The 24132-nt window shown below is 53.8% G+C and overlaps 1 protein-coding gene across 6 annotated transcripts in view; it reads right to left on the reverse strand.

Moving 5' to 3' along the window:
- Window positions 1-24132, reverse strand: part of MSI2 (musashi RNA binding protein 2) — a 402629-nt gene that overhangs the window by 66129 nt on the left and 312368 nt on the right. For all 6 annotated transcript variants that reach the window (XM_055577553.1, XM_055577552.1, XM_055577551.1 and 3 more), the window contains one exon: window positions 10635-10717. In XM_055577553.1, coding sequence (XP_055433528.1) covers window positions 10635-10717 — 83 coding nt within the window. The remainder of the gene's footprint in view (window positions 1-10634; window positions 10718-24132) is intronic.

Here is a 24132-nt window from a genome sequence, read left to right on the forward strand (position 1 = left end):
CTTCCACTCTGAGTGGAAGGGCTGAAGACCCTCACGTGTAAGCATTCTGGGGTCCCAGCTCGAGCAGGCAGCTCCCCCGTGTCTCCAGTGAGGCAGGAGAGCTGAGCTGCTCCCCGAAACCCCACAAGGTGCCCACCGCGGTGTCCCTGGCTCAGCCTTCTCCCCCCGCCCGCTGCTCTCACGCTGTTTCTGCCAGTCACAAGCTTTTCCAGACACGCCAGGAGAGGGGCCCTCGCGGGGCTCTGGCCTTCAGGAACCCACAGAGCAAGACAAAGCCTGAGTGAGCTCCTCGGAGGGGAGCCAAGTCCACCATCCCGCCTTGGGCCTGGTGCCCGGAGCCAGCCTTAAGAGCACAGAATGTGCTGGAGAACACGTGGTTGTGGCAGATGAAGACATGGGCCCCCGTTCAGCCATTGCTCCCAGCTTCAGGGCGTCTGCCAGCTGAGGACCTGGCTGCAGACACGCACCCTGGAAGCCCCGGCAGCTGCCCCGGGGAGACCCAGGCCTTGACTACAGTAGGGTGGGGCATCTAGCCATCCCGCTGCACCCCACCTCACCAGAGCCAGCTCTTCTGCCCTCTGCAAACTCAGGAGGACCCTCAGCCAGGTGACCGGCCAGGGTGAGCAGAAGGGAGGTCTGCACGCACTCGCTACCCTTTCTCCCTGCCTGACATCTCCACTGGCATTGCCCTTGCAGACGGGGACCAGCATGCAGCCAGGCACCAGAGGGTCCATTTGTACAGATGACTTGTTCTGCTCCAAGGCAAAGGGGTCCCCACCGATAGGTGACCCCCCCACCCCGATGGTGTTTAAGGAGGTGGGTATTACTGTTCAAACTGAAATAGAAATGCCAGCCTGGGAGGTGAAGGAGGCCAGCAGAAGCATCCACCTTCAAAGGACACGCGCTTGCTCTACGTGGCCCAGAGCCACTCGAGGAGTGTGGAGAGTCCCGCAGGATGCAGAATTTTGACCCCCCCCGCCCCTTCTCCCCAGTGGATTTAGTCTGGGGAGGAAGGAACATTTAGTTTTCTGAGCACTTTCCGTATTCGAGGCATGGTCATGACATCCTTGTGTATGTGTGTGTGCTTGTGTAAACATATATAACACATGTATGTAACACACGTAAAACAGTGTCTGGCACACAGATGTCCTCTGCGAAAGCTCAGTGTCCTCAACTAATCATGAATCAACTCCCCATTGCGTCTACAAGTTGGCTTGACTCACCCCATGGTAACCAGTCCATCCCGAAGAAAAATCAACCCTGAATGTTCATTGGAAGCACTGATATTGAAGCTCCAATACTTTGGCCACCTCATGCGAAGAGCCCCGACTCATCAGAAAACCCTGATGCTGGGAAAGATTGAAGGCGGAAGGACAAGGGGGAGACAGAGGATGAGATGGTGGGATGGCATCACCGACTCAATGCACATGAGTTTGAGTAAACTCTGGGAGACGGTGAAGGACAGGGAAGCCTGGCATTCTGCAGTCCATGGGGTCACAAAGAGTCGGATGTGACTTAGCAACTGAACAACAACCCCATGGTTATAGTAGAAAAGGAAACAGGCTTCGAGGAAGGATCTGTCCAACGTCACAAAGCCACGTAGTGACACAGCCAGGATTCAATCCTAGGTCCCCGATTCAAAACCCTTGTCCCCACCTCCAACCCTTTCCTGCCTCCCTCTGTCTAGCCCTCGAGGCCCATTCAGAAGTTATTCTGTCCCCAAAGCCATCCCCGATCCTGGCCCCAGAATTAATTCTCTCAGCACTTCAGGACTAATTTCACCCACTGTTTCCTCTGCTAAGCGCTTTATTAAAACCAGCGACGGCGAAGTGAAGGTGGCCACAAACCAGTGCAATCAGCAGCCCGTACTCAGCAGGCAGGGCTGGGCGTGGACACAGATAAATTCAGGAGGCTGCTCTCCCTCGCTGGAGAAGGCAATGGCACCCCACTCCAGTCCTCTTGCCTGGAAAATCCCATGGATAGAGGAGCCTGGTGGGCTGTAGTCCATGGGGTCGCTAAGAATAGGACACGACTGAGCGACTTCCCTTTCACTTTTTCACGTTCATGCATTGGAGAAGGAAATGGCAACCCACTCCAGTGTTCTTGCCTGGAGAATCCCAGGGACGGGGGAGCCTGGTGGGCTGCCGTCTATGGGATCACACAGAGTCGGACATGACTGAAGCAACTTAGCAGCAGCAGCAGCAGCAGCAGCTCTCCCTCGTCGGGGCTCAGCATCTGGCCAAGGAGTTGGAGAGGAACTGGTCTCTAACTCTGCCCAGAGACACGGGCTCCAGTGTCCACCAGAGACGCCCACCTCGCCCAGATCTAGCGGGTGGGTGGCCTTGTCCTGAGGTCTAGCCTAAGGGTTCTGACTTCGTCACTGCTCCACGGCCGGCTCTGAGCTGGGACCAGCTGTCTGACTTCTCTGTGCCTCGATTTTCTCATCTGTGGAGCAGAGGAACAGTGCCTACGCCGCAGGGCTTCAGAGAGCTGAGAAATTAAACCGGCTAATCCTGTAGGAGCTGGTGCTGGCTCACACCTGACTCTCCTCCACTTGGAGCCTAGGTGTGAGCCCTTCAAGGTGACAAAGCCAGCTCACATCTCTGCTTAAAATGAAAATCCCAGAGCCTGCCGAGCAGGGAGGGAAGGAGAAAGTGACTGCCCGCCCCGCAGCCCTGGCCCGGAGTCCTCGGCTGGTCACTGCTGACCTCCTCCCTGACCTCCCCGACCTGCTGGCCAGGTAGGCCCGCCCTCCCGCTCTCATCAGCAAGGTGCGCCAAGGCAGCCTCCCAGGCAGCACTGTCTGGGGAGAAAGCTGATGGTGGCAGCAGCAGCTGTTCTTCTCATTTCTGGGAACCTGCAAGGGCATTTCAAAGTGAAGAGAAACCTCAGCCTCCAGCACGTGCCCCAATTCTGCCACAAGCTGGGTGTTTATCCTCGTTGGTGTGTGTGTGGGGGTGCTCTGCCAGAGACTGGGGCTGGGCCTAGCTTCATTTCTCAATTCAAGAAAAGCAAAGCAAAGCGCAGCTTGAGCGTCGGCTCACGTGTCCCCGGGAAGCCGGGCAGAGCAGGTGAGCCGAGTCCAAGGAAGGGAGCAGCCTCCTGGAGGCTGCGGGACCTCCCCTGCACCCATGGGCGGCGTGCGCAGGAAGGCGGGGCCAGCGCGCACGGATAAGCCGGAGGCCCTGGGCACCGAGACACCAAGAAGCTGCTCCGCGCTCCCCCGCCCCACTTCAGTGACCTGCCCAGAGGACACATCAAGGGCAAAGGAGCCAGAACTCAGGCAACGGGACGCCACCTCCCTGCAGGAAAAATCACTTCTGCCTAAAGAGGGACGAACATTTCCCACCCAACCACCATGGCCCTCCCCGCCGCCCCCACCTCCCTCGACACGTAGCGCCCTCCCCTCGCGTGAACAGAGCTGGTGCACAGCGTGTGCGGATAGGGCGCGCGCATGCGTGATGGGCTGGGGGGTTCGGGGTGGGGGGAGGACCCCTCCCTCTACAGCGTAAACACAAGATTCATTTATTAAGTGCCTCTCTGGCATTTCCTGTTGTTGTTGGTTTTTTTGCCTTCATCCTGCTTGTTTAATATTGCATTTGACATTCTCATTTTATAAATGGTAACAGAAGCAGAATGGATAGCTAAAATTAGCTTACGAGTGAGGACGATGCTGCAAATAGGGTAGTGAACACAGAAGCCCAGTTAATTCCACCCGCCCCTCCTCTCCCTCCCCCTCATGCTGGGGCTGGTTCCCAGTGGAGCTCAGTCCTCAGGCTGAGGGCGGGCAGCTGGAGGGAGGCGATGGGCTGGGTCTCTGCAGCACCCTGGCAGGGTCAGCGCCCACCCCGGCCTGGGGCCTCCAAGGATCCCCTGACCCTGAACTGTAGCCCCAGGTCGGAGTGGCCAACCCAGGACTCTCCTGCTCTCTGGCCCGCCAGCCACTCCCACTCAGAGGCCCCTGTTCTGGGGGTTAACCCCCCGAGTGTGCCCCAATGGGAGGAGGCAGGCTTGAGATCACACCAGGCTCTGATCTTAGAAGTGGGGTTTTTGTAACCTCCCCAAGGATGAGTCAATGCAAACGTCTGAGTCAGCTTCCCTGGGACCTAGAAAACCCTATCTGGGGGTCCCCTTCTGCTCTGCAGGCTGTGCGGCCCCCTCCTCTCAGGAACCCCCGCCGGCTGGAGCATCAAGAGTGCCCACCTCACCCCCTGCTGGCCTGGAGACTTGGGTCCCGGACCTGCCCAGGTCTGCACGTCTGCCTCACTCCCTGTCATCTGGCCAGGACCGCCTTACCTTAGGATTACATCTTCGTTCAATACAATGATTCTAAGAAGAACGACAGTAAGAAGACCTCTCACGATGATAGACTGTGCTATGTACGGTCTGGTAAAAGCCTCCGCAAGCCCTAATTCCAGCAGTCTCCACGGTAGGGGCCACACTGCCTGTCTTACAGAGCTGAAGCACAGAAGCCTGCCTGAGGTCACCGTCAGGAGCGGGCAGTGACCGCACTGTGGGGCGTCGGCAGTGAGCGGTTCACAGCACCACTGCCGGGAAGGCCTCTTGGGTGGACAGCACCCCATGCTTCCCTCCACACCTGCTCAGTGCTCGGAGCCCCCTAAGAACGAAGGCACTGCTACTTTCCGCAGGCTGCAACCCCAAACCCCGGCATCTGCTTGCTGGCCCCCGCCCCAGCTAGTAAAATGCTGCCTCAGTAGTAGAGGACCTGGGTGACCGCCTGGCTGAGAAGCTCCTCTTGGGTCCATTAAGATAAGCAGACCACCTGCTCTGAGCTACAGCGGATGAGGCCAGGAGTTGAAAACTGCGGTCCAAGGCCAAATCCAGATGCCACTTATTTTTGTAAATAAGGTTTTAACTTCAACGTAGCCATGCCCATCGGAGAAGGCAATGGCACCCCACTCCAGTACTCTTGCCTGGAAAATCCCATGGACAGAGGAGCCTGGTGGGCTGCTGTCTATGGGGTCACACAGAGTCGGACACGACTGAAGCGACTTAGCAGCAGCAGCCATGCCCATCATTTACATGTCATTCGTTGTGACAGAGACGAAGAGCCTTTGAGGCTTAAAATATTTACTATCTGGCCCTTGACAAAAAATTTATTGGTGCCTGGTTTAGGCCAAGTGGAAAGTTATAGTTACTAAGGGGGTTTTCAGGAAGGCTGATTTCTTTAAGGCGACCAGCTCATACACCAGACGAAAGAGCAGGCCAAGACCTCCCAGGGTCAGGGACTGAATCAGCATTTCCTATAGGATGCTCAGGGCAGCTGCCATTGCCGTCTGTGGGAGGAGGAGACAGGTGCATACAGGTGGGGTACTTGCCAGCCGCAGGGCAACCAGTGGTGGGCCTAGACTTCAGGCTTGGGACCACATGTTTTGAAGTCCTGGGTGCTTCTGAATGACCCAGTAGGTCCCAACCTGGCGACAAGGACATTCGACATCACTGGAGGGTCCAGACCATCACCCTGTGGATGAGCCTCACACACCTGCAGTCAACCCCTGAGACCCCAGTCAGAGGGGAGGCGAGGATGCTGAGAGCGTCCGCGGGTGGTCTGGTCTCTGACCATGCAGGGGTGGGTGCTGCCGAGAGCCCCAGACTCAGCTGGCTCCGTGTTCACTCCCGGGTTCCTTCCTCATGACACTGGATGGACGATTTATGACCCAAACCCCCACATTATCTCGTTAGCCACGATCCTCTCCGGAGCACTCAGACTTTAATGTGCACACAAATCACTGCGGATTTGTCAAAATGCAGATTCTGTTTTGGCACATCTGGGGCGGGGCCCGATACTCTGCATTCCTAACAAGCTTGCTTAGCAATACATACATCGGATCACCTTCAAGGAATAAGGAAAAGGATGCTTAAAGGAATCCTATAGCAATCCCTGCATAAAACAAAACCTTGCCCTTATATCCACCAGTCAAATCTGTCCAGATTTTTCCATGATGAGGTCTGTCTAAGGCAGCAGCAGCATAGAGTGGGAAGAACCCAGGGCTGGGGCCAGAAGGACACAGGTTCAAATCCCAGCACTGCCCTTACAGCCGTGGGCGGCGGAAGTCCCTTCCTGAGTGAGCTCTGCTGTCCGCTCTGTGCAGGGGGACAATGACCGCGTGAGTATAAGCTGCCTGGTGGGCACTGATGTCCTGCAGCAGGTCAGAGCCGGGGAAGGGCTTGAAGTGCCCCTGCCTGGCACATTTCTGGACCCCGAGTCCTCACCCGCTGCAGCTGGCGTTGCCCCCCGACTCCTGAGGTGAGGGCTGAGCCAGGCCCGCAAGGAGGCCCGGGGCGGTCTCTGTCAGTCCCCACCTCCCTCCCCGCGGCTGTCGGAGGCCCTGGAGGCTGCGCTGGTAACTAATCAGGGCCAGGCAGGAGGGGGGTGTCACCACTGCACCTCGCGGGCGGGCTGGCACTGGGGCCCGGGGGGCGCCCCTCCGGACGGTCACCAGGTGGCCCACGCGTGCCCCGTGTGCTGACCGTGAGGAGCCACGTCTGCACTCCGTTCTGCGTCTGGTCGGATGCCAGGACCAGGTCTTGAGGGTCGGGCCCTGAGCTCGGGTTTGGGGGGGAGTGGGGAAGAGGCCTGCAGCCCCCAGGGACCCCTCAGAGGCTTGGCCCTTCTTCCCAGTCAGGAGCCTGGCCCCGAGTGAGCCCGCGTCCTCTGCGTGCTGGCAGGAGAACTTCGAACCACCTGGGCTGCCGTGTGGCTGCTGAGAGGGGTGGTCAGCGGCCCTGGAAGGCTGGTGCCCAGCTAGATGGTGCCCCTCCAGGTTCCCTTCAGCCACGAGAGGAGCGGCCTACTGGGTACAGACGGGAGCTCCGGACTCGGGCCTGGAACTCGCTGCAGCCACTCACTGGCCATGTGGCTCCGAGCAAGCTGCCTGACTCCTCTCTCTGCCTCACCTTGCTTATCAGTCAAGCGTATGCCCATGGCTGACTCATGTCAGTGTATGGCAAAACCCACTACAACCCTGTAAAGTAATTAGCCTCCAATTAAAAGAAAGAAATTTTAAACAATAATAATTAGCACCTTCACCACGTGTGGGTGAGGATCAAACGACATCCATAATGCAAGCACTCAGGAGATGGTGGTGTTGGCTTCCCCAAATACCAGCGATTCCTGGGGTCTCGTGTGGGGGCGCCAGGCATGGCTCTGCCCATCCCCCTGCCATGACCCTGGCCTCCCCAGGGTGGGGGGGGGGCGCGCGTCGGGGAGAGTTTGTTCCGTCCGGCCTCTCTGCAGGTAGAAACACGTGCCCCTACATCAGCTGCTGGCTGTCCTGGACATAGAGAAGGACCCTCATCTTTTTTTTTTTTTTTAAATGCCCAGGAGATTCAACAACCAAATCAGATGGGAAATGGCTGTGGGAATGACGATATGCCTTACTGTCATGGGGTCCGTCACCTAACCTTTTCTTCATTCCACGATCATGTATACAGGGCCCACTGAGTGCCAGGCACAGGAGTGCCGGATTAAGAATCAGAAGAGCTGGATTCGAGTCCTGTGTTTGTGACTCAGCACGGTGAGTTCTCTGCTCCCTGCGGACAGGAGACAACGTAGCTGCAGGGGCTCGGGGGCGTGGGGGAGGCCCCCGGCACTCTGTCCCCGCGAGGCTTCCGGGAGATCTGTCTTCACAGGGCGGGAGCACAGTCTAGTTTACAAAACACTCCTACGTACATTCTCACTGCCGCCCCTGTTTCTGCTTGGCAGTCTCTGAGCTCTCAGAGTCTTTCTGATCTCTCATCTGAATTCTGTCCACAGCACAGTTTAAATTCATTTCCTTTTTCTCTGAGTCTTAGAAGTAGACACCAGTATCACAGAACCCAGAGCAATTCAGGCTGTGGGCTCCTCTCCCGATGTGCTTTAAATTCCACCCTTCTTCCGAGGACAGGAGCTTGCTGGAGAAGTCCTTTCATTGATGGCACTGTGGACCACAGCAAGAGCTAATGTTTATCAAACCCAACCTGGAGCTTTTGCTCGTGGGATCAACCCTGCGAGGTGGTCAGTACAGGCCCTCCCGTTACACTGGAGCTCAGCCAGGTGACCTAATGCTGCCCAGTCCAGCACCTCTAAGTTCCCCCTTCGGGCCTGTACCTGGTGGGGCTGCTCTGGGCACCTACAGTGACGCCTCCGTTGGCTTCTGTGATCCTGACCTGTCTGCCCCTGATTCATGCCTCTTGCCTATTTCCATTCTTGCTTCTTCTCTTAAAACCAGCCCCAGATTCCAAACAAAACAGAGACCTCACTCTCTGCACACCGTTACCGGCACCTGCCACCGTCGGCTTCCACCTTGGTGCAAAAGAAAGGGGCAAACGTGACAGATGGGGGACGACGGCTACAAACCTCGCTGGCTCAGGCCAGCCTGCGGGTTACCCGGGGCTGAAGCTCTAGCTTCTGATTGTCCCCCGTGTCATCTGGGGGTCCACCTCCCCACCTCCAAGCCAAATAATCGGCTGCACAGCTTGCCTGGCAGCCAATACCCCAAGGCCTGTGCACCTTCCCTACCCAGGGGGCCCGGGGGCATATCCCCTGGGCCTCTGTCTCCCCACAGAACAGTGGGGAGAAGGAAGCCCTTTCCGCCTGCGTCTGTCGCCAAGCCAGTCAACGGTGAAGGGTTGCACATATGCATTTGCGGCAGCACCGTGAGGCCTCTTGCCAGGCGACATAGGGCCTTCCCGACGAACCGTGAAGTCCTGGCAGCACAGGACTGGAGGCTGCCAGTGCCTTGGGCGGCCCCTCCCCATCCCCCAGTGCCCAGGCAGGCCTCAGTGGAGTCCGGCCATAGCTGGCCTGGCTAGAGAGACAAGGCCTCCGGGCACTAGACGCAGCTTTCTTTTTTAAGCCTCGTCTCTCTAGTTTAAAAAAAAAAAAAAACCAGCAAGTACTGACCTACCGAGAGAGATCAGCTGGAGGGAGTGGGAGCCCGTGAGGGGACCTTGGTTATTTCTCCAGCCCCATCCGCCCGGTACCATTTCAATGCCTGAGCTGGCGCCTCCAACCCACAGGACGCAAAGAAACAGTATTTTCATTTCAGATGCATATGACGGTTAGGAACAATACGAACAATATTATTTTAGTGCCCTGGGAAAAAATTAGCAAGTCAAATATTGAATCAGGCCTGTAGCAACCACATGCTAAGCAGATTGCTTTGATCTTATCCACACTAAAAGCTCTATTATTGAATTTAAAGTTGGTGAACACATATCAGACCAATATACAATGTGTATCTGAATGCATGTTTCAGAAGCAAGGAATGTTTTGACTACAGAAAGAGGATATCAAAGTTACAGCTGTGAGTGAACACATACGCGCCCTCCCTCTTTTCTTGGGGCTGGAGGTGCTGCTGGCTCTAAATGTTCTGGCTCTCAGGACCTGCTGACGGTTCTAGAAACACCTGCTGGGCTGCCATCTTTCTGGAGCCAACAGGAAGGGGGTTCTCACCCACCTACTCAATTGGAAGAAAGGCGTTTAGACTTCCAAGCTGTCATGCCTGAGCTGCACATGGTATGGCGCCCTCTGGTGGCCACTTCTCTGGGCGGTCGGTCTGCTACCCAAACTTCCATGATCCAACACGCTTCTAGTCGAGCGTGTCCTCTAGGAAAAGGGACTTTAGAAGGCCAAAAGGAGGCCAAGACAACTGATCATGAGGGTAACACTAGCTGATCAGAAGGAGAGAATGTTAATTACCCAGCAGGGCCTAAAGAGATAGATAATTTGGGCAATAAACTTCGTATCTAAGATAGAGCTCTCAGAAACCAAGCTAAACAGCAGATGCATACCAAGACCAAGTGTTGGCAAATTTAAACTTGCAGGTCAAATCTGAGTCCCCCAACCACTTTTGTAGGGGCCCAGAGTCAGGAATGGTTTTTACATTTTTAAGAATTTTTTTATTTTTAATGTGAACCATTTTTAAAGTCTTTATTGAATTTGTTACAATATTGCTTCTGTTTTATGTTTTGTTTTTTGGAGGCATGTGGAATCTTAGCTCCTGGACCAGGGACTGAACCCACACCCCCTACACTGGAAGGTAAAGTCTTAACCATTGGACCACCAAGGAAGTCCCCAGTTTTTACATTTTTAAATGTCAATCACTTATTTGTGATGTGAAAATTACGAGATTTCAATTTTAGTGTCCTTAAACAAAGTTTAGACATTGTAGACAGACATTTTACTGTCTGAACCCCCAGGGCAGTCACAAACAAAGCTTTATTAAACACAGCCCTGCTTATTCCTGTATATATTGTCTCTAGATGTTTTGTAGCTGGATAGTCAGTTGTACGGGCTGCAAAGCAGAAAATATATCCTATTTGATCCTTTACAGAAAAACCTTGTCAACTCCTGCCGTTCACAGAACTGAACTCTTAGTCTGGTCCCTGCGCCCACCCAGAGCACCTTCTAGCATGACCAGGCTGCAGCAGTCTGTAGGATAAGGGCTGTATATGGGGGAAGGGGAGGCATTTCAATGTAACCCCTACCAACTTACCATTTTTTCATTGATTTTTATTGAGGTATAATTGCTTTACAACAGTATATTAGTTTCTGCTGTACAGCAAAATGAATGAGTTATACATATACATATATATCCCCTCCTTTTCAGATTTCCTTCCCGCCAACTTACCATTTTATTATTGATTTCATGGAAATGAATCTCACAGACTTTCTCCACAACGTCTTCATTCTCAAAAGTGACAAAGCCAAACCCTAGAGGAGAAAGGAGGGAAAAAAGACAGAGAGGAGAAGTTGAGTTCGGTTCCCTTTCTTTGATGTCCTGCGGTGGTGACCAGGCTCCTGGGAGGAGGGCAGGGAATGGATCCCTGGGTAAGGCCTCCAGCTTGAGGAAATGATTTCTAATTTGTACAGCGCACCCTTCCAACAGTGAGGAAAAGTTAATGATTTCACCCCCATGCGGCGGGCACATGTGGTTTACATCTGCCCGGAAGCAAACAGGAAATTTACGTGTCTGTTATTTACAAGGGTCAGAGCCCAGGGCTCCCGCGGGAGGAGGGCGGGCGGGGGACGGGGACAGCAGATGACCGCGGGGCCACACTCGCCCTTTCCTCGATGGAGTGGCCAGCCCTCGGGTCGGCCTCCAGACGGAGGCGGTTATTTGTCCTTTTCTTCCTGAATTACTTCCTCTAATACCTCATCAGGACATCCTGAGGCCTGGAAGAAACGATTAAAAGTCTCAGGCCTCTGTTCTGCGCAGGCATCCTTTTTCTACCACGGCTTCAAAAGCGCTGCGGATTTGGTGCAGTTTAAGACTGTTTGATGCCTGCTGTCAGCCCGTCAGCTATCTGCTGTATTCACTCGGCTGGAGGCCGGCTTTGCTAGACAAGCTGCACTGAAGAATTTTGGCAGCCGACCACTGCTCAGCATCCTGAGTGCCTCTCGCCACCCTCCTGCCCTCTTTCTTCTCCTCCCGCCCCCAACAGGGTTCAGCATGCTGCCCCATCTGTGACCCCACTGGGTAAGCTGCGCTTTGACATACAGACCCACTCAGGGGATGGCACCCCGCCCTGGATGAAACGAAGCCGCAGCGGTTGCACGCAGGAGCACAGACACCCTGATGGGGAGGCCACAGACCCGGCCCCCAGTCCTGACTCTGCATCAAATATATGTGTCCTCCTGGGAAGCCCCTTCTCCCCTCCGAGCCTCAAGGTTTGCACCTGCAGCCTAAGGTGGTGAGACTGCATGCTGGGACCCTTTCGGGTCACAACCCAAATCTCTGCTATGGGCTCAATGTTTAGTGGAAGTGAAACTGTTAGTTGCTCAGTCGTGTCCGGCTCTTTGCAACCCCATGGGCTATATAGCCCACCAGGCTCCTCAGTCCATGGTGGCTCAGACAGTAAAGAATCTGCCTACACTGAAGGAGACCCAGGTTCAATCCTTGGGTCGGGAAGATCCCCTGGAGAAGGGAATGGCAACCCACTCCAGTACTCTTGCCTGGAGAACTTCATGGTCTCAATGTTTGTGTTCCCCCAAATTCATGTATTGAAATCCTACCCCAGCAGGATGGTGTTAGGAGGTGGGGCCTTTGGGAGACGTTTGGATCACGAGGGTGGAGGCCTCATGAACGGGATCAGTGCGCTTATGTAACACACAAGGCAGCCTGCTTCCTTGCACTCTCTGTGCTGGGAGGACACAATAAGACATCCATTTGCAAACCAGAAGAGGGCCTTCACCTGACCATGCTGACGCCCTGATCGTGGACTTGCACCCTCCAGTATTATGAGAAACACATTTCTGTTGTTTGTAAGCCTCCCAGTCTATGTGCGTGCTAAGTCGCTTCAGTCGTGTCCAGCTCTGTGTGACCTTATGGACTGCAGCCTGCCAGACTCCTCTGTCCATGGGATTCTCCAGGCAACAATACTGGAGTGGCTTGCCATTTCCTTCTCCAGGGGATCTTTCCAACCCAGGGATCGAACCCAGGTCTCCTGCATTGCAGACAGGTTCTTTACCATCTGAGCCACTAGGGAAGCCCAAATACTGGAGCGGGTTGCCATGCCCTCTTCCAGGGGATCTTCCCAACAGCTCAACTGACCAAAACACTATCCTCCCCGGAGTTATGAGCCTGGCCTAACACAAGCCTGTGCACACCAACCAGGAACATGAAAATCAGAACAGCTGTTTTAGTATTATGATAATCAGTGCTTCTTGTCATGAGTACACATACAGATGCTCCCTTTTAAAGCTTCTGTGTCTACTCTGGGCCCCAGAAATCCCAGGTGGACAGAAAATCTCTCAGGACGCTCTTCTCCCTGACCTCCAACCATCTTTTAAGGAACAGCAGAGAACAGGCTGCTGCGGGCACTGCACACCTACATCCCAGCTCCCGTGAGATCTGGAAGATTCCTTGGGGAAGGAATGGAAAAGGCCACTCCCTGCTCTCAATCTCCAGTAAAACAGAGGGCAAGGATGACCACAGAATCAGCTATCACAATCTTTACGATGCTACGTAATTTACTATGCTCTCTGTGCTCAGTCACTCAGTTGTGTCTGACCCTTTGTGACCCCATGGACTGTAGCCCACAGGGCTCCTCTGTCCATGGGATTCTCCAAGCAAGAATACTGGAGTGGGTTGCCATGCCCTCCTCCAGGGGATCTTCCCTACCCAGGGATCGAACCCAGGTCTCCTGCACTGTGCAGTCTGAGCCATCAGGGAAGCCCATGTAATTTATTACCAAACACCAAATACCAGGTTGGTGTTCCAGCCTATGCAGCTCAGCTCAGGCCACTGCAGACACGTAAGGCTGGAGGTGAGACCCATCGTGAGGGGCACGTACAAGCCTTTGCCACACAGGGTCAGAGTTGGCAAGTGTCTCCCAGGGTCTTTGGATACAATGTTATTTTGTTTAAAATGAGGCCCAACAGGAAACAATTCACCAGGTCCGTACACCCCTCTAAAGCAGGCCCCTGCAGAGAGCGCTACAACACTGGCCTTCTCTCTGGCCCTTGGTCCCACAGTTACATACAGGGCTGGAGGAGACCACACCCATAGGCAAGTCTCCAAATGATTTCTCTTTGGGCTTTGTTGTGATGGCTGCCCAAGTTCCCCTTCAAAGGGGCCTGAAACGATGGTTAGCACCACCGACTCAATGGATATGAATTTGAACAAACTCTGGGAGACAGTGAAGGACAGAGGAGACGGGCATGCTGCAGTCCATGGGGTCACAAAGTGTCGGACGCAACTGAGCGACTGAACAACAACAACATCCTCATCCAGGTGGGAGCCGCCGCAGCACGCACAGGGAGACTGGCAACGTTCAGGCTAATCCCCTTCCTGGCCACGCTTCTGGAACCCAGATCCTAGAAGAAGGGACCAAGGTGCCATGCCTTCAGAAGGTCCCCAAGGGAGGGAGAGGTGGCACGGCAGAGGATGCAGGAACCTTCTAGACTGGCTTCAAGGACAAGGGCTGGGCAGGGCCTTACTCACTCTGGGTCCCCAGGACACACAGAGGCCCTGATACACAGCAGCAGGTGACTGAGCACGACAGAACGAGCCATTTCTGCTCCTCCAGAGTCTGAGCGGCCGCCTAACCGGCGTCATGGCCTTCCCTCGAGACCGACTCGGGCCCTCCTCGGCCATAAACCCGCTCGCCATGTGCCAGGCACCGTGCTGGACCGTCCCTCTTCTCAAGGGACAGGTCAGAGGTTCACACTTCTTCCCTGTACAGGCCTCCCCCTCCCTTGCCACCCTCACATCTAGTCCATGAGTCACTCTGGCGTCTCCTCTGTCTCTGAAGCTGCCCCTCTGGCCCAAACTCAGACCAAGGCAACATGCAAACCCTCAACACGCCAGGATGGGCCAGTTCTTAGGCAGGGAGAGAACCCCGCTGCTAATCAGGATGAACAGCGGCCCCCAAAAGGTAGGTCCACATCCTACCCGCTGGAAACTCGGAATGTGACGTCATCTAGAAAAAAGGCTTTTGCAAATTTTAAGTTCAGAATCTCAAGAAGAGATCACCCCACTGTTAGGGTGGCCCGCCATCCAATGGCAGGCGTTCTGTGCCGTGGAGAGGGAGGTGAGAGACTCCGAGGGAGACGGCCCGTGAGGACGGACGCAGGGCATGCAGGGACGAGGCCACCAGCCAAGGCAGGCCGGGAGACCCCAGGAGCCGGGAGAGGGAAGGCCGGCCCCTAGAGCCTGCAGAGGGAACGTGGTCCTCCTGACGCTCTGATTTCAAACTTCAGCCTCCAGAACCGTGAGAATGAACTTCTGTGGCTTGAAGCCCTCAGTCGGCGGCCATTTCTCACAGCAGCCACCGGAGCTAAGACAGCAAGGTGGCGGGTTCTGGCCGCCCCCATGCAGACGGGCCCCACGAGAGCGCTCCAGCCAGACCAGGCACGCGCTTTGAATGGAAGGCAGGAGAGTGTGGACAAATGAGGCATGCCCATCTGTGCCACTGGAAAAGAAGGTGGGTCAGTGCCCATCCAGGGTACCCCTCCAGGAGCCAGAGGAGACTGGTTTAACGTCACCTGGTGCCCAGGTAAGTCGAGTCGCCTAGAAGTGCCGGGTTCAGTCCCCTGCCAAGGAAACTGCTTTTCCCCACTTCTGCCTGGTCCACCATGCAGCAACTATCAGAACTCCTGGCCCAGCACTACTCCAGACTCACTGCCGCCCCGATTTCCCACTCCCTGCCACCACCCAGAGACAGGAAGAGGTGCGGAGGAGTCGGGAGACAGGAATTAAAATGCAGACTGCTGCACGGGGAAGGGAGGAGGGAAGACGCACAGCATCACTTCAGATCCTGGCTCCCCGCTGGTCCCTTCCCTAATCCCGAAGGACTCAGAATTTGAGTATCACAAAACTGATTTTCCTGATCACAAGAGAGAGTCTGGATTTCAAGCCTATGTACCTTGGACTCAACACAATTCAGCAATGTCAAGACTCATTTGCAGTATTTTAAAGATCTATATCATTTCAACAGCCATGTCTGTTTGGCCCAAACAGAGAAAACAAACTTGATTATGTCTAAAATATTTATTTATTCCATTTGGAGAAAGCAAAGAAGCAACGAAACACTTAATTATCAATAAATGTTATTCCTGAACGTATAATCATTTTTATCTTACAGACGCATCCTCATTTACAATGAATTAGCAACTCAGTCGGAGAAGGCAATGGCACCCCACTCCAGTACTCTTGCCTGGAAAATCCCATGGACGGAGGAGCCTGGTGGGCTGCAGTCCATGGGGTCGCTGAGGGTTGCACACGACTGAGCTCTTCACTTTCACTTTTCACTTTCATGCATTGGAGAAGGAAATGGCAACCCACTCCAGTGTTCTTGCCTGGAGAATCCCAGGGACGGGGGAGCCTGGTGGGCTGCCGTCTATGGGGTCGCACGGAGTCGGACACGACTGAAGCGACTTAGCAGCAGCAGCAGTAACGACTCAGCGGTGAGCGCTGCGCCCTCCCCAACAAAATAAATTAACCTGAGGTGTGAAGGGCAGAAGAAGGAAGTCAAAAATTTGGGAGGGATGCGGCAGTGGGTGGGAAAAATCCTTTTTTGGCATCCACGCCTTTTCCATTTTTGAAATTAATTTTTTGCTGGGTAAAATAAACGTAACATAAAATGTAGCACTTTAGCTATTTTTATGTGTACAGGATGGTGACGTTCGCTCACTCATGATGCTGCACAACTATAACCACTCTCCAGAACTCTCATCCCCAGAACTCTTCCCCCTCCCAGAGCAGAACTCTGTGCCCTGAAGCAATGTCTCTCCCTCCCTCCCTCCCGCAGCCCCCAGTAACATTTATTCTCCATGAACTCACCAACTCTAGGCACTGCATGGACTTGGAATCATACACTATTTGTTCTTCTGTGTCTGGTTTATTTCACTTAGCATACTGTTTTCAGGGCATCGCAGTCTTTTGAACAGTCTGCCAAATGTACAGATTCTACATGAGACCCAGGAGGCTGAGGAGTATTCCTGTGCCGTCAGCTCTTTCATTAAAAATCTATGCATTTTTACAGTCCTCTGCTTAAAACTGGTATTCTCAAACAATAGGAAGCTATTTTTTTTTGTTTCTTTTTACAGTTTAGTATCTCGTTTCTACATGGAAGACTAAACATGCTTACAGCTAAACATGGTTTTTGCCAACTAAATTTAAGATACAGCATTTTAGAAATTTATGTATCAATGTTTCCACAGTATTGTTCGCTAATTTTTAAATAAAGTCCTGACCAGTGTGCATTTGCGATTATACGTATACTTATTCTTAACTAAGCTGACTAGATCTTCTCCGAGTGGCGTTTCAAAAGGAGCGTGTACAAAACTGGCCTGCAGACATCGAAGTCTGGGGGTGCCTTTGCCCTTCCTGTTTGTGCCAATGTAGAATTGCTCTGTTTTCTTCCACAGTATTTATTGCTGTATTTCTCAGCATAAACCTATCCCATTGTATTTTTTATAAATAAATTTTTTTTTAACAAAAGGGGGAAAAAAAAAAAAAGGAATGGGAAGGACTGATTATTTCCCTGTCATTTTTTCCCAAAAGAGAGCCTTGCAGAGAATCAGAAATGGAGTCTCATGAAGGTCCATCAGACGCATAGCAGCCAGGTGAAAAAACACACAATTATCCTTGCCCAAAAGTGAGGGCCAGTAGTGAGCTGTGTGCCCCAGGAGAGTGCCTTCACCGCTCTGGCCTCATGGAGAGTCAGCAGAGCTGGGCCGGTGTGCGTGGGGGGGTCCTGCTCTGGTCCCTGCCGGAGCAAGGACTTGGACACACGGAGTCTGTGAGGGCTCTCACGCCAGCAGGGCCCTCTGGGAAACCCCTGTGAACATCCCTGCTCAGGGCATAGTCTCTCTTGGTCCTAAGAAGGTGCCATGCCAGAGCCAGAAAACATTTCAAAAATCAGTTAATTTGGCTGCTCCAGGTCTTAATTGTGACACGTGGGATCTTTGAACTTCATTGTGGAAGACCGGATTTTTAGTTGTGGCATATGGGATCCACTTCCCTGACCAGGGATTGAACCCAGGCCCCCTGCATTGGATGCGTGGAGTCTTAGCCACTGGACCACCAGGGAAGTCCCTTTCTGAGGGATGTTAAGTCGTCAGCAACCATCCCTAGGGAAAGGAGAGTGGTACAGGGCCAAAATTTGGGGGAAAACAGTAAAGTTCCCCAAAGAAACCCTCTCCCTCGTCATCAGCAAAGGATACCTGCCTGCCTCTCTCCAAGTCCCCATGTTAACCCTACCCGCACTTCTGAGGGACGCCCGGAGTCAGCAAAACTGGGACAAAGAAGGTGGTGGGAAGGTGAATCCCAAACAAAACGGGATTTAAAAACAGACATATATAGGGTAGCAGTGAGCATTTAAAAATGCAATTCTACAGCATTCTCTTGAATGAAGCTATTATGGAAACTAACAAGTAGGCTCTATTTAAGAGATAAGCGTTTAATAGTCAAACCTTTTTTCCCCTCTTTTATTCAAATGAACAACACCGACTATTCACCTGAATAATGCAAAGCTGTAAACACACACAAACACACACACACAAGATGAGAGCTCCGAGAACAAGATGCCTCACAATTAAAATGACCTGCTCCAGACGCAGTCACTGAGGAGCAGCCAACAGCTAACTTGCAGAGAATTCTTTTTTAGGTCAGGAGGGAAAGACGGGGACAGCCTTCTCCTAGCCTCAAAAATAATTTTCTTCTCTTATCATATAGGTCAATGAACACTAATAGGCAATCACGCAGTGTCCAATGCGTCTTCAGTGAAAATCAATGCAAGTCAGGAGTTAACACACTTGGTTAATGAGGAAAAAAATGAGAGAGAGAAAAAGCCCCAGACTGTCAAATTTATTCTGGGTAACCCATGAGGAATTTAAGGTACGTGTACGCAAGTGTATTTATAACCCACGCAACCTCCCTCTCTGGCTAATAACCCAGAGTTGGTGGGAAGCAGCAGCAGCCGTGGGTTGCTTCCAGGATAAATATGAATCCCTTGGGTCCGGGCGTGGGGAGCACTTTCTGGTTTTAAAAGACTTCTCCTGTTATCACACTCCCTGGTCCCCAAGGCAACCCTGAGAGGGGCAGGGCAGCCTCCTCCATCATCATTTTGCTCAACTGCTTGGCACAGTTACACACTTCCTCCATGTGGGCACGTGGCCCCGAAGCCAGAGCAGGAGTCGACCAGGAGTCATGCCTGGCTCCTTTCACAACTCCTCCCTGCTGGTCTGGGGGCCCCACGGTCCCGAGAAGGGGAGGCCTGGGGCACGAACCCTGGTGGTCTGCGGGCTTCAGCACGGTAGCCGTGTGTCCACTGATGACCCTTCACCTCAGGCTGCCCAACCTGCCCCAACTCAGACCATTTCTGGGCCATGTCCATGGGCTTCAGCAGGTTTGGCAAATGGGTTTCATCTCCTTGGAAAGGTTTTCCTGGAACTTCGGCTAGGGTCTGAAGGCCCCTTATCTGGTGGGACCTAGTGGCTTCACATGCCTTTGAGTTTGTTCTAAACAAATGTAACTCAGAAGGCTGATCTATTCGAAGAGAAAAACAAGCTGCCTTTCCAAAGGAAAGGACACGTTTCCGATGACCGCCTGCCACTTGGGGATACTTGCTACCTGTTACCCGGACACCAGTGAAGTCCAGTCTGAGCTGCCATTACTTTCCTGAGCACCTTCAGACGTAGGTACTGGGCAGGAGGGGCCACCGTCCGGGTGTGATGCTCTCACGTGTGTGCCTGTGAGGTTGTTTCAGTTGAGTCTGACTCTGCGACCCTATGGGCTGAGGCCCGCCAGGCTCCCCTGTCCATGGGATTCTCCAGGCAAGAATACTGGGGCGGGGAGGAGGAAGACCTCCTCCAGGGGGTCTTCCTGATCTGGGGATGGAACCCGCGTCTCTTATGTCTCCTGCATTGGCGGGCGGGTTCCTGACCAGTAGCGCCACCTGGAGGCCCGTCTGCTCTCACACTCAAACACTTCTGTGGATTTCAGGCAGATAAGCAGGTCGCTTCCCACCAAACCAGGGATGGGAATTCCTTTGATCATATCTACTGTCTGGTATCCTAAATGTGGTTATTTATTACCATTCCACATGCTAATAATAATTATAAAAAGAGAAAGCTTACTATGTTTATTGAGCAGCTTTCTTTAATTCAGTCTTCACCAACCACACCCCCTCTCCCTGCCCCCCGCCGACCCTGGTGGATTAGGGATGGTTGTCCCCACTTTACAGACTCGAGGGTCAGACAGCAGGGGTGGGAAAGCCTGTGTTCATTCCACCCCAGCCTCCTTCCTTCACATGAAGGTGGATTACCCCAAACCCAGTATCTGCTGGGTTCTCGACACATCCTACCTGGGTCTGGAGCCCCACCCTTGTTGCTCAGCGAGACCCTCTACAAACCAGCCAACAGTCCCTCAGCCTCACGACCCAGCAGGAGAGCATGGGAGAGACAGCGGTGCCATCCCGGCCAGCTGAGCATCCACGCTCTGGTGTAGACATGCCCTTAACGTACAGATAGTGCAGGGGACAGCGAGAGTTTTAAGAGCAACACCCCAAAGATCAATTTTATCAAGAAAACCAGAGCATCACCTAAGCTAGTCTGGCCAAGGATGGGCACAGGGCAGGGACTCCTCTGAACGTTTCCAGACCCCAACCACAGAGCTGCTGAAAACGGGATTGCATCATCAAAGAAGATGCTAGCAGACACCTCTTGCAGCAAACTGGCTCTCTAATTTAGAGTCAGCCGCCCTGGAGGGATGAACAGAGAAGCGCTCACGTCCCTGGCCTTGTTAAGAACCAAGAACAGGGGGCAGGCAAGCTGACTCGCGATGGATGCAGGACTCGGCCTCATGGCTGGTCAGAGCAAAGGTGTGAGGGCCAGGAGGTCATCAGAGGCAGAGGCCTGCAACCACCCTCCTCTGTGGCCGGCAAATGGGCCTGTGATGTGTTGGACAGTCTGCAGACATCCATTCTCTCCGCCCTGCCCAGGAGCTGACAGGCTGCCTCTCTGGGCTGGGGGGCGGGGGGCCCTTTCTGACCTGGCCTTTCCTCCCTGCTGCGCCCCTTTCGGGCCGGCACTGCAGTCCTTTCGCAGGGGCGTCACTCATGCACCTGCTGCCTCGTTTACACCAGTAGTTTGGCAGCTGGTTGCTGTAAACGATAATAAAATGCCTTTCCAAAAAATGAAGGAATGTGACCAGACACGCCAGACATCATGATATTAAAGCCGTGTCAATTAATTTCTCCCCCTGCTTGATAAACGAGCCCCATTCCATCTCTTAATAATGAGGAGAGAAACAAGAAAAGTTGACACTTAGTTTAATTTATTTTCTCAACTTGCCTGGTCATATTTCTTGCTGCCGTGCAGAGCTGGCTGGGGCTGTGGGGAATTACAAGTGGCTGGCGCACACGCAGAGTCGGGATCGGTGCAAATCGACACGCGTCTCTGTATCGCTGCACAGGCTGCATCGGGAGGGGAAGGGGCTCGGCGAGCCAGCTCGCACACCTGCGCCTCCGGGGGCCGGGGGAGTGGGGGCGGAGCAGGGAGGGATCTCAAGTGTGGGGGGGACAGCGTGACAGAAACGACACTCTCCCTCCAAACTAGTGCTGAGGAGCTGCTCGAGACCGGGCGCTCTAAATTAATATCAAGCCACATGGGTGCCACTTGCCAGAGGGGAGCCAATTTCTCAACTGGAAAGGTGCTTTTCTTTCTCGTTCTGCCTGAGGATGGTCTAGCCAATGCCTGACCTTGAAATGTGAGCATCAACCTTCTAAAGGTCGGATGCCGACCATGAACCAGCAAGCATTTCATTAAGGCTTCGGTACAAGTAGGCTTTTCATCCAGCCACTGTAGACTCAGGACCATCTACGGAGGTCCCGAGACCATAAACCAAGCTGGGGGTGAAAGTGAATGGTGCTCCTAAACCAGTGTTTCTCAGTGTGGCCCTCGTGGTCTCCTGCTGAGTGAGGGGTTTGTTAGAAATGCAGACCCCCAGGCTCTGTATGCCTCCAAAAGGGGGTGCTGTGGGTGTGGCCCAGGAATCTGCATCTTAACTGGCTCTCTGGGGATTCTGATGCTCCCCCAAGTCTGACTCTGCTTTATGCTTCCCCGTTCAGGATGAGCCAAGTGGAGACCGTTCGGTAGAAAAGAACTTTGTATGAGAAAAGAATCTGCAGGCTCTCTTCTCAAGTGCAGAGAGACTGATGGCAGATCTGGAAAGGCTCTGCTGTCTCTTTCGTGGACAGCTAGACCTTGAAGCCCCAGGGCAGCCCTCGTCCAAGGCAGGGAGGGGGTGGATCCTGACAAAAACAAAGCTTCTCTCCCCCAGACTCAGGAAAGGAGTGGAGGCCGCTTCACACTAAAGTGTAAATGACTGATCTTGTTTCCATTCCCAGGGGTCTTGGTGGTTTACTCAAATCAAATCCTTACGGGAAGGCAATTAAGCTCTACTTTAGAATTCCAAACAGGCATTCAGGCAATGGGAGATATATATATATATATGTGTGTGTGTGTGTGTTTTTGTTTTTTTACTGGTGAGGGGCACCTCCCTGAATCTGTGAAGTTATATGAGTTTATAGACAGCTTTACAATGAGGGTGAGGGTGTGCCTAGAAAAAATCACCCAGGAAGAGAGGGAGGGAAGTTGAAAAGAAAGAGAGAAGGGAAGGAAAAAAGGAAGGAGGGAGAGAGATTCAGAGGCAGGTGGGGCAGAGGCAGAGAGAGAGACCGCCAACCACCCCCAAACCATTTTTCTAAGAGAGAAATCTGCCGTGAATACTGATGGCGTGATTTGAAAGTGCCTGCGGCTGCAGCGAAAGGGCGTCTCATCCCAGACTCTTGTTAAGCGAGGGGGAAAAAGCACCTGTGATCCGGGCCAGACAACCCCAGCCTCATTTCATTCTGAGCGCGCTCCACGGCAGTGATTCTGTGAATGACACTTGTCAGAGCAGCAGATTAGTTCACAAACCTATTTTTTGTGTGTGGTGTTCCATCTTGGTCGGGAAAATAGCCAGTTCTTGGCGAGAGAGACACATATTACTGCTGTTAAGTGCCAATATAAACTCTGGGACGCAGTGGTGAATTCACCAAATTAAACCGCTAGACAGCGGTCTGGGATCAGGACCCTGGCAGAAGGTGCCGGGGCGGCAGCCTGAGCCCGTGAGGGGCGGCGGGGCTGAGGTCACGCGCACAGCTGGGGCAGGGCACGGGGATGCCTGGGGGTGGGGCGGTGCTCCGGAAACCACAGCGCCTGCGGGGCTGGAGGGCTTTGGTGGGCTCCACGGGCCGCAGCTTGTCCTTCAAGACTTCTAAACCTGGGGCTTTCTGAGCTCAGGGGAGATGGAGCTCCTTCCCACCGAGGCGGGCATCTGGGTGGGAACCCTTAGGTTCTACCCCTGAAGCTGCAGCTGCTGCTAAGTCGCTTCAGTCGTGTCCGACTCTGTGCGACCCCATAGACGGCAGCCCACCAGGCTCCACCGTCCCTGAGATTCTCCAGGCAAGAACAGTGGAGTGGGTTGCCATTTCCTTCTGCAATGCAGAAGAGCGGGTTTCCATTCTGTCAGCCTGTCTGACTCCCACCCTCAGCCCCACCCACACAGGAAGCAACCTGGAGGCTCAGAGTGGGTGTCAGTCCGCCTTAAGTCCCTCCCGAGCTAGGGTGGAGACAGGCTTCTTAGTCTCTGGAGCCAGGAAGATCTGGGCTCGAATCCTAGCTCCAGAAACAACTGGCTGTGGCACTCTGACCCTCAGTATCCTCCTCCGTAACAGAGAAATAAAAAAAAAAAGACCTCGCCAACCTGGAGCCTTGCTTGAAAACACCTGTGAAGGGTCAGCTACCCTCTTCCACAAGCAACGGACTTTTTACGGCTTCTTCCCCACCCCAACCTCTATCTTCACACGCTCACGTTTGCCCTTTGTAACCTCACGTATTGAAACTCACTTGATATGTGTCAGAAAGATGTTCACAGGGCTTTGCCCTCGTCGGGGGAACCGGATTCGAGATGGAGAGGTAAACGAGTCACCTGGTCAAATTCCTGTGCAAACTCATTACCTAAAAAGACCCCACATCACGTTAGGCTTAAAGCAAGGGGCTGATCTCTGAATGGTAGGCCCCGAGCGGGCTGAGCACAGCTGCACCCTGACCTCTGCTGTGCCCGCTCCGGGGCCAGGAGCTGGCCTGCTGGCTGTTCCGGAGCGGGCGCGCCCCGCACTAAGGCGGGACAGGAAGCGGATGGAGACAAAGCAGGGAGGGGTCGCGCACGCGGGAACCACAGGACCTGTGCTGCAAGGACCCGCTTCTCCTCGGGATGCAGAGAGGGCCCCAGGAGAAGCCCCACCACCGCTTCCCTCCAGCAAGTTCTCGAGGAACGGCTACTGGCCCCAGAGAAAGTTCCAGAGCACCATCAGAAAACCACTACTTGGAAGCAGGTTCTCAGCGCCGCCACAAATTACAGGACTTTTACGATGAGGCATGCTTTCAGAACAGCCCCAACTGACGGAGCCCCGGCTGGATGCCCGCCGGGCCCGCCGCCAGCTCCGGGCCCCCCGCAGACGGGGCGTCTCGGCCCATGTCGCCAGGACTCCCTAGGCCTACGGAAAGCCTGCCTGGAGTGGCGGTGGGCGGTTGCCCGCCGAGGTGCCCCTGCACGGGACGCCCACCTCACCCACCGT

The sequence above is a fragment of the Bubalus kerabau genome, chromosome 4 (assembly GCF_029407905.1).
Source record: "Bubalus kerabau isolate K-KA32 ecotype Philippines breed swamp buffalo chromosome 4, PCC_UOA_SB_1v2, whole genome shotgun sequence".
Lineage (NCBI taxonomy): Eukaryota > Metazoa > Chordata > Mammalia > Artiodactyla > Bovidae > Bubalus > Bubalus kerabau.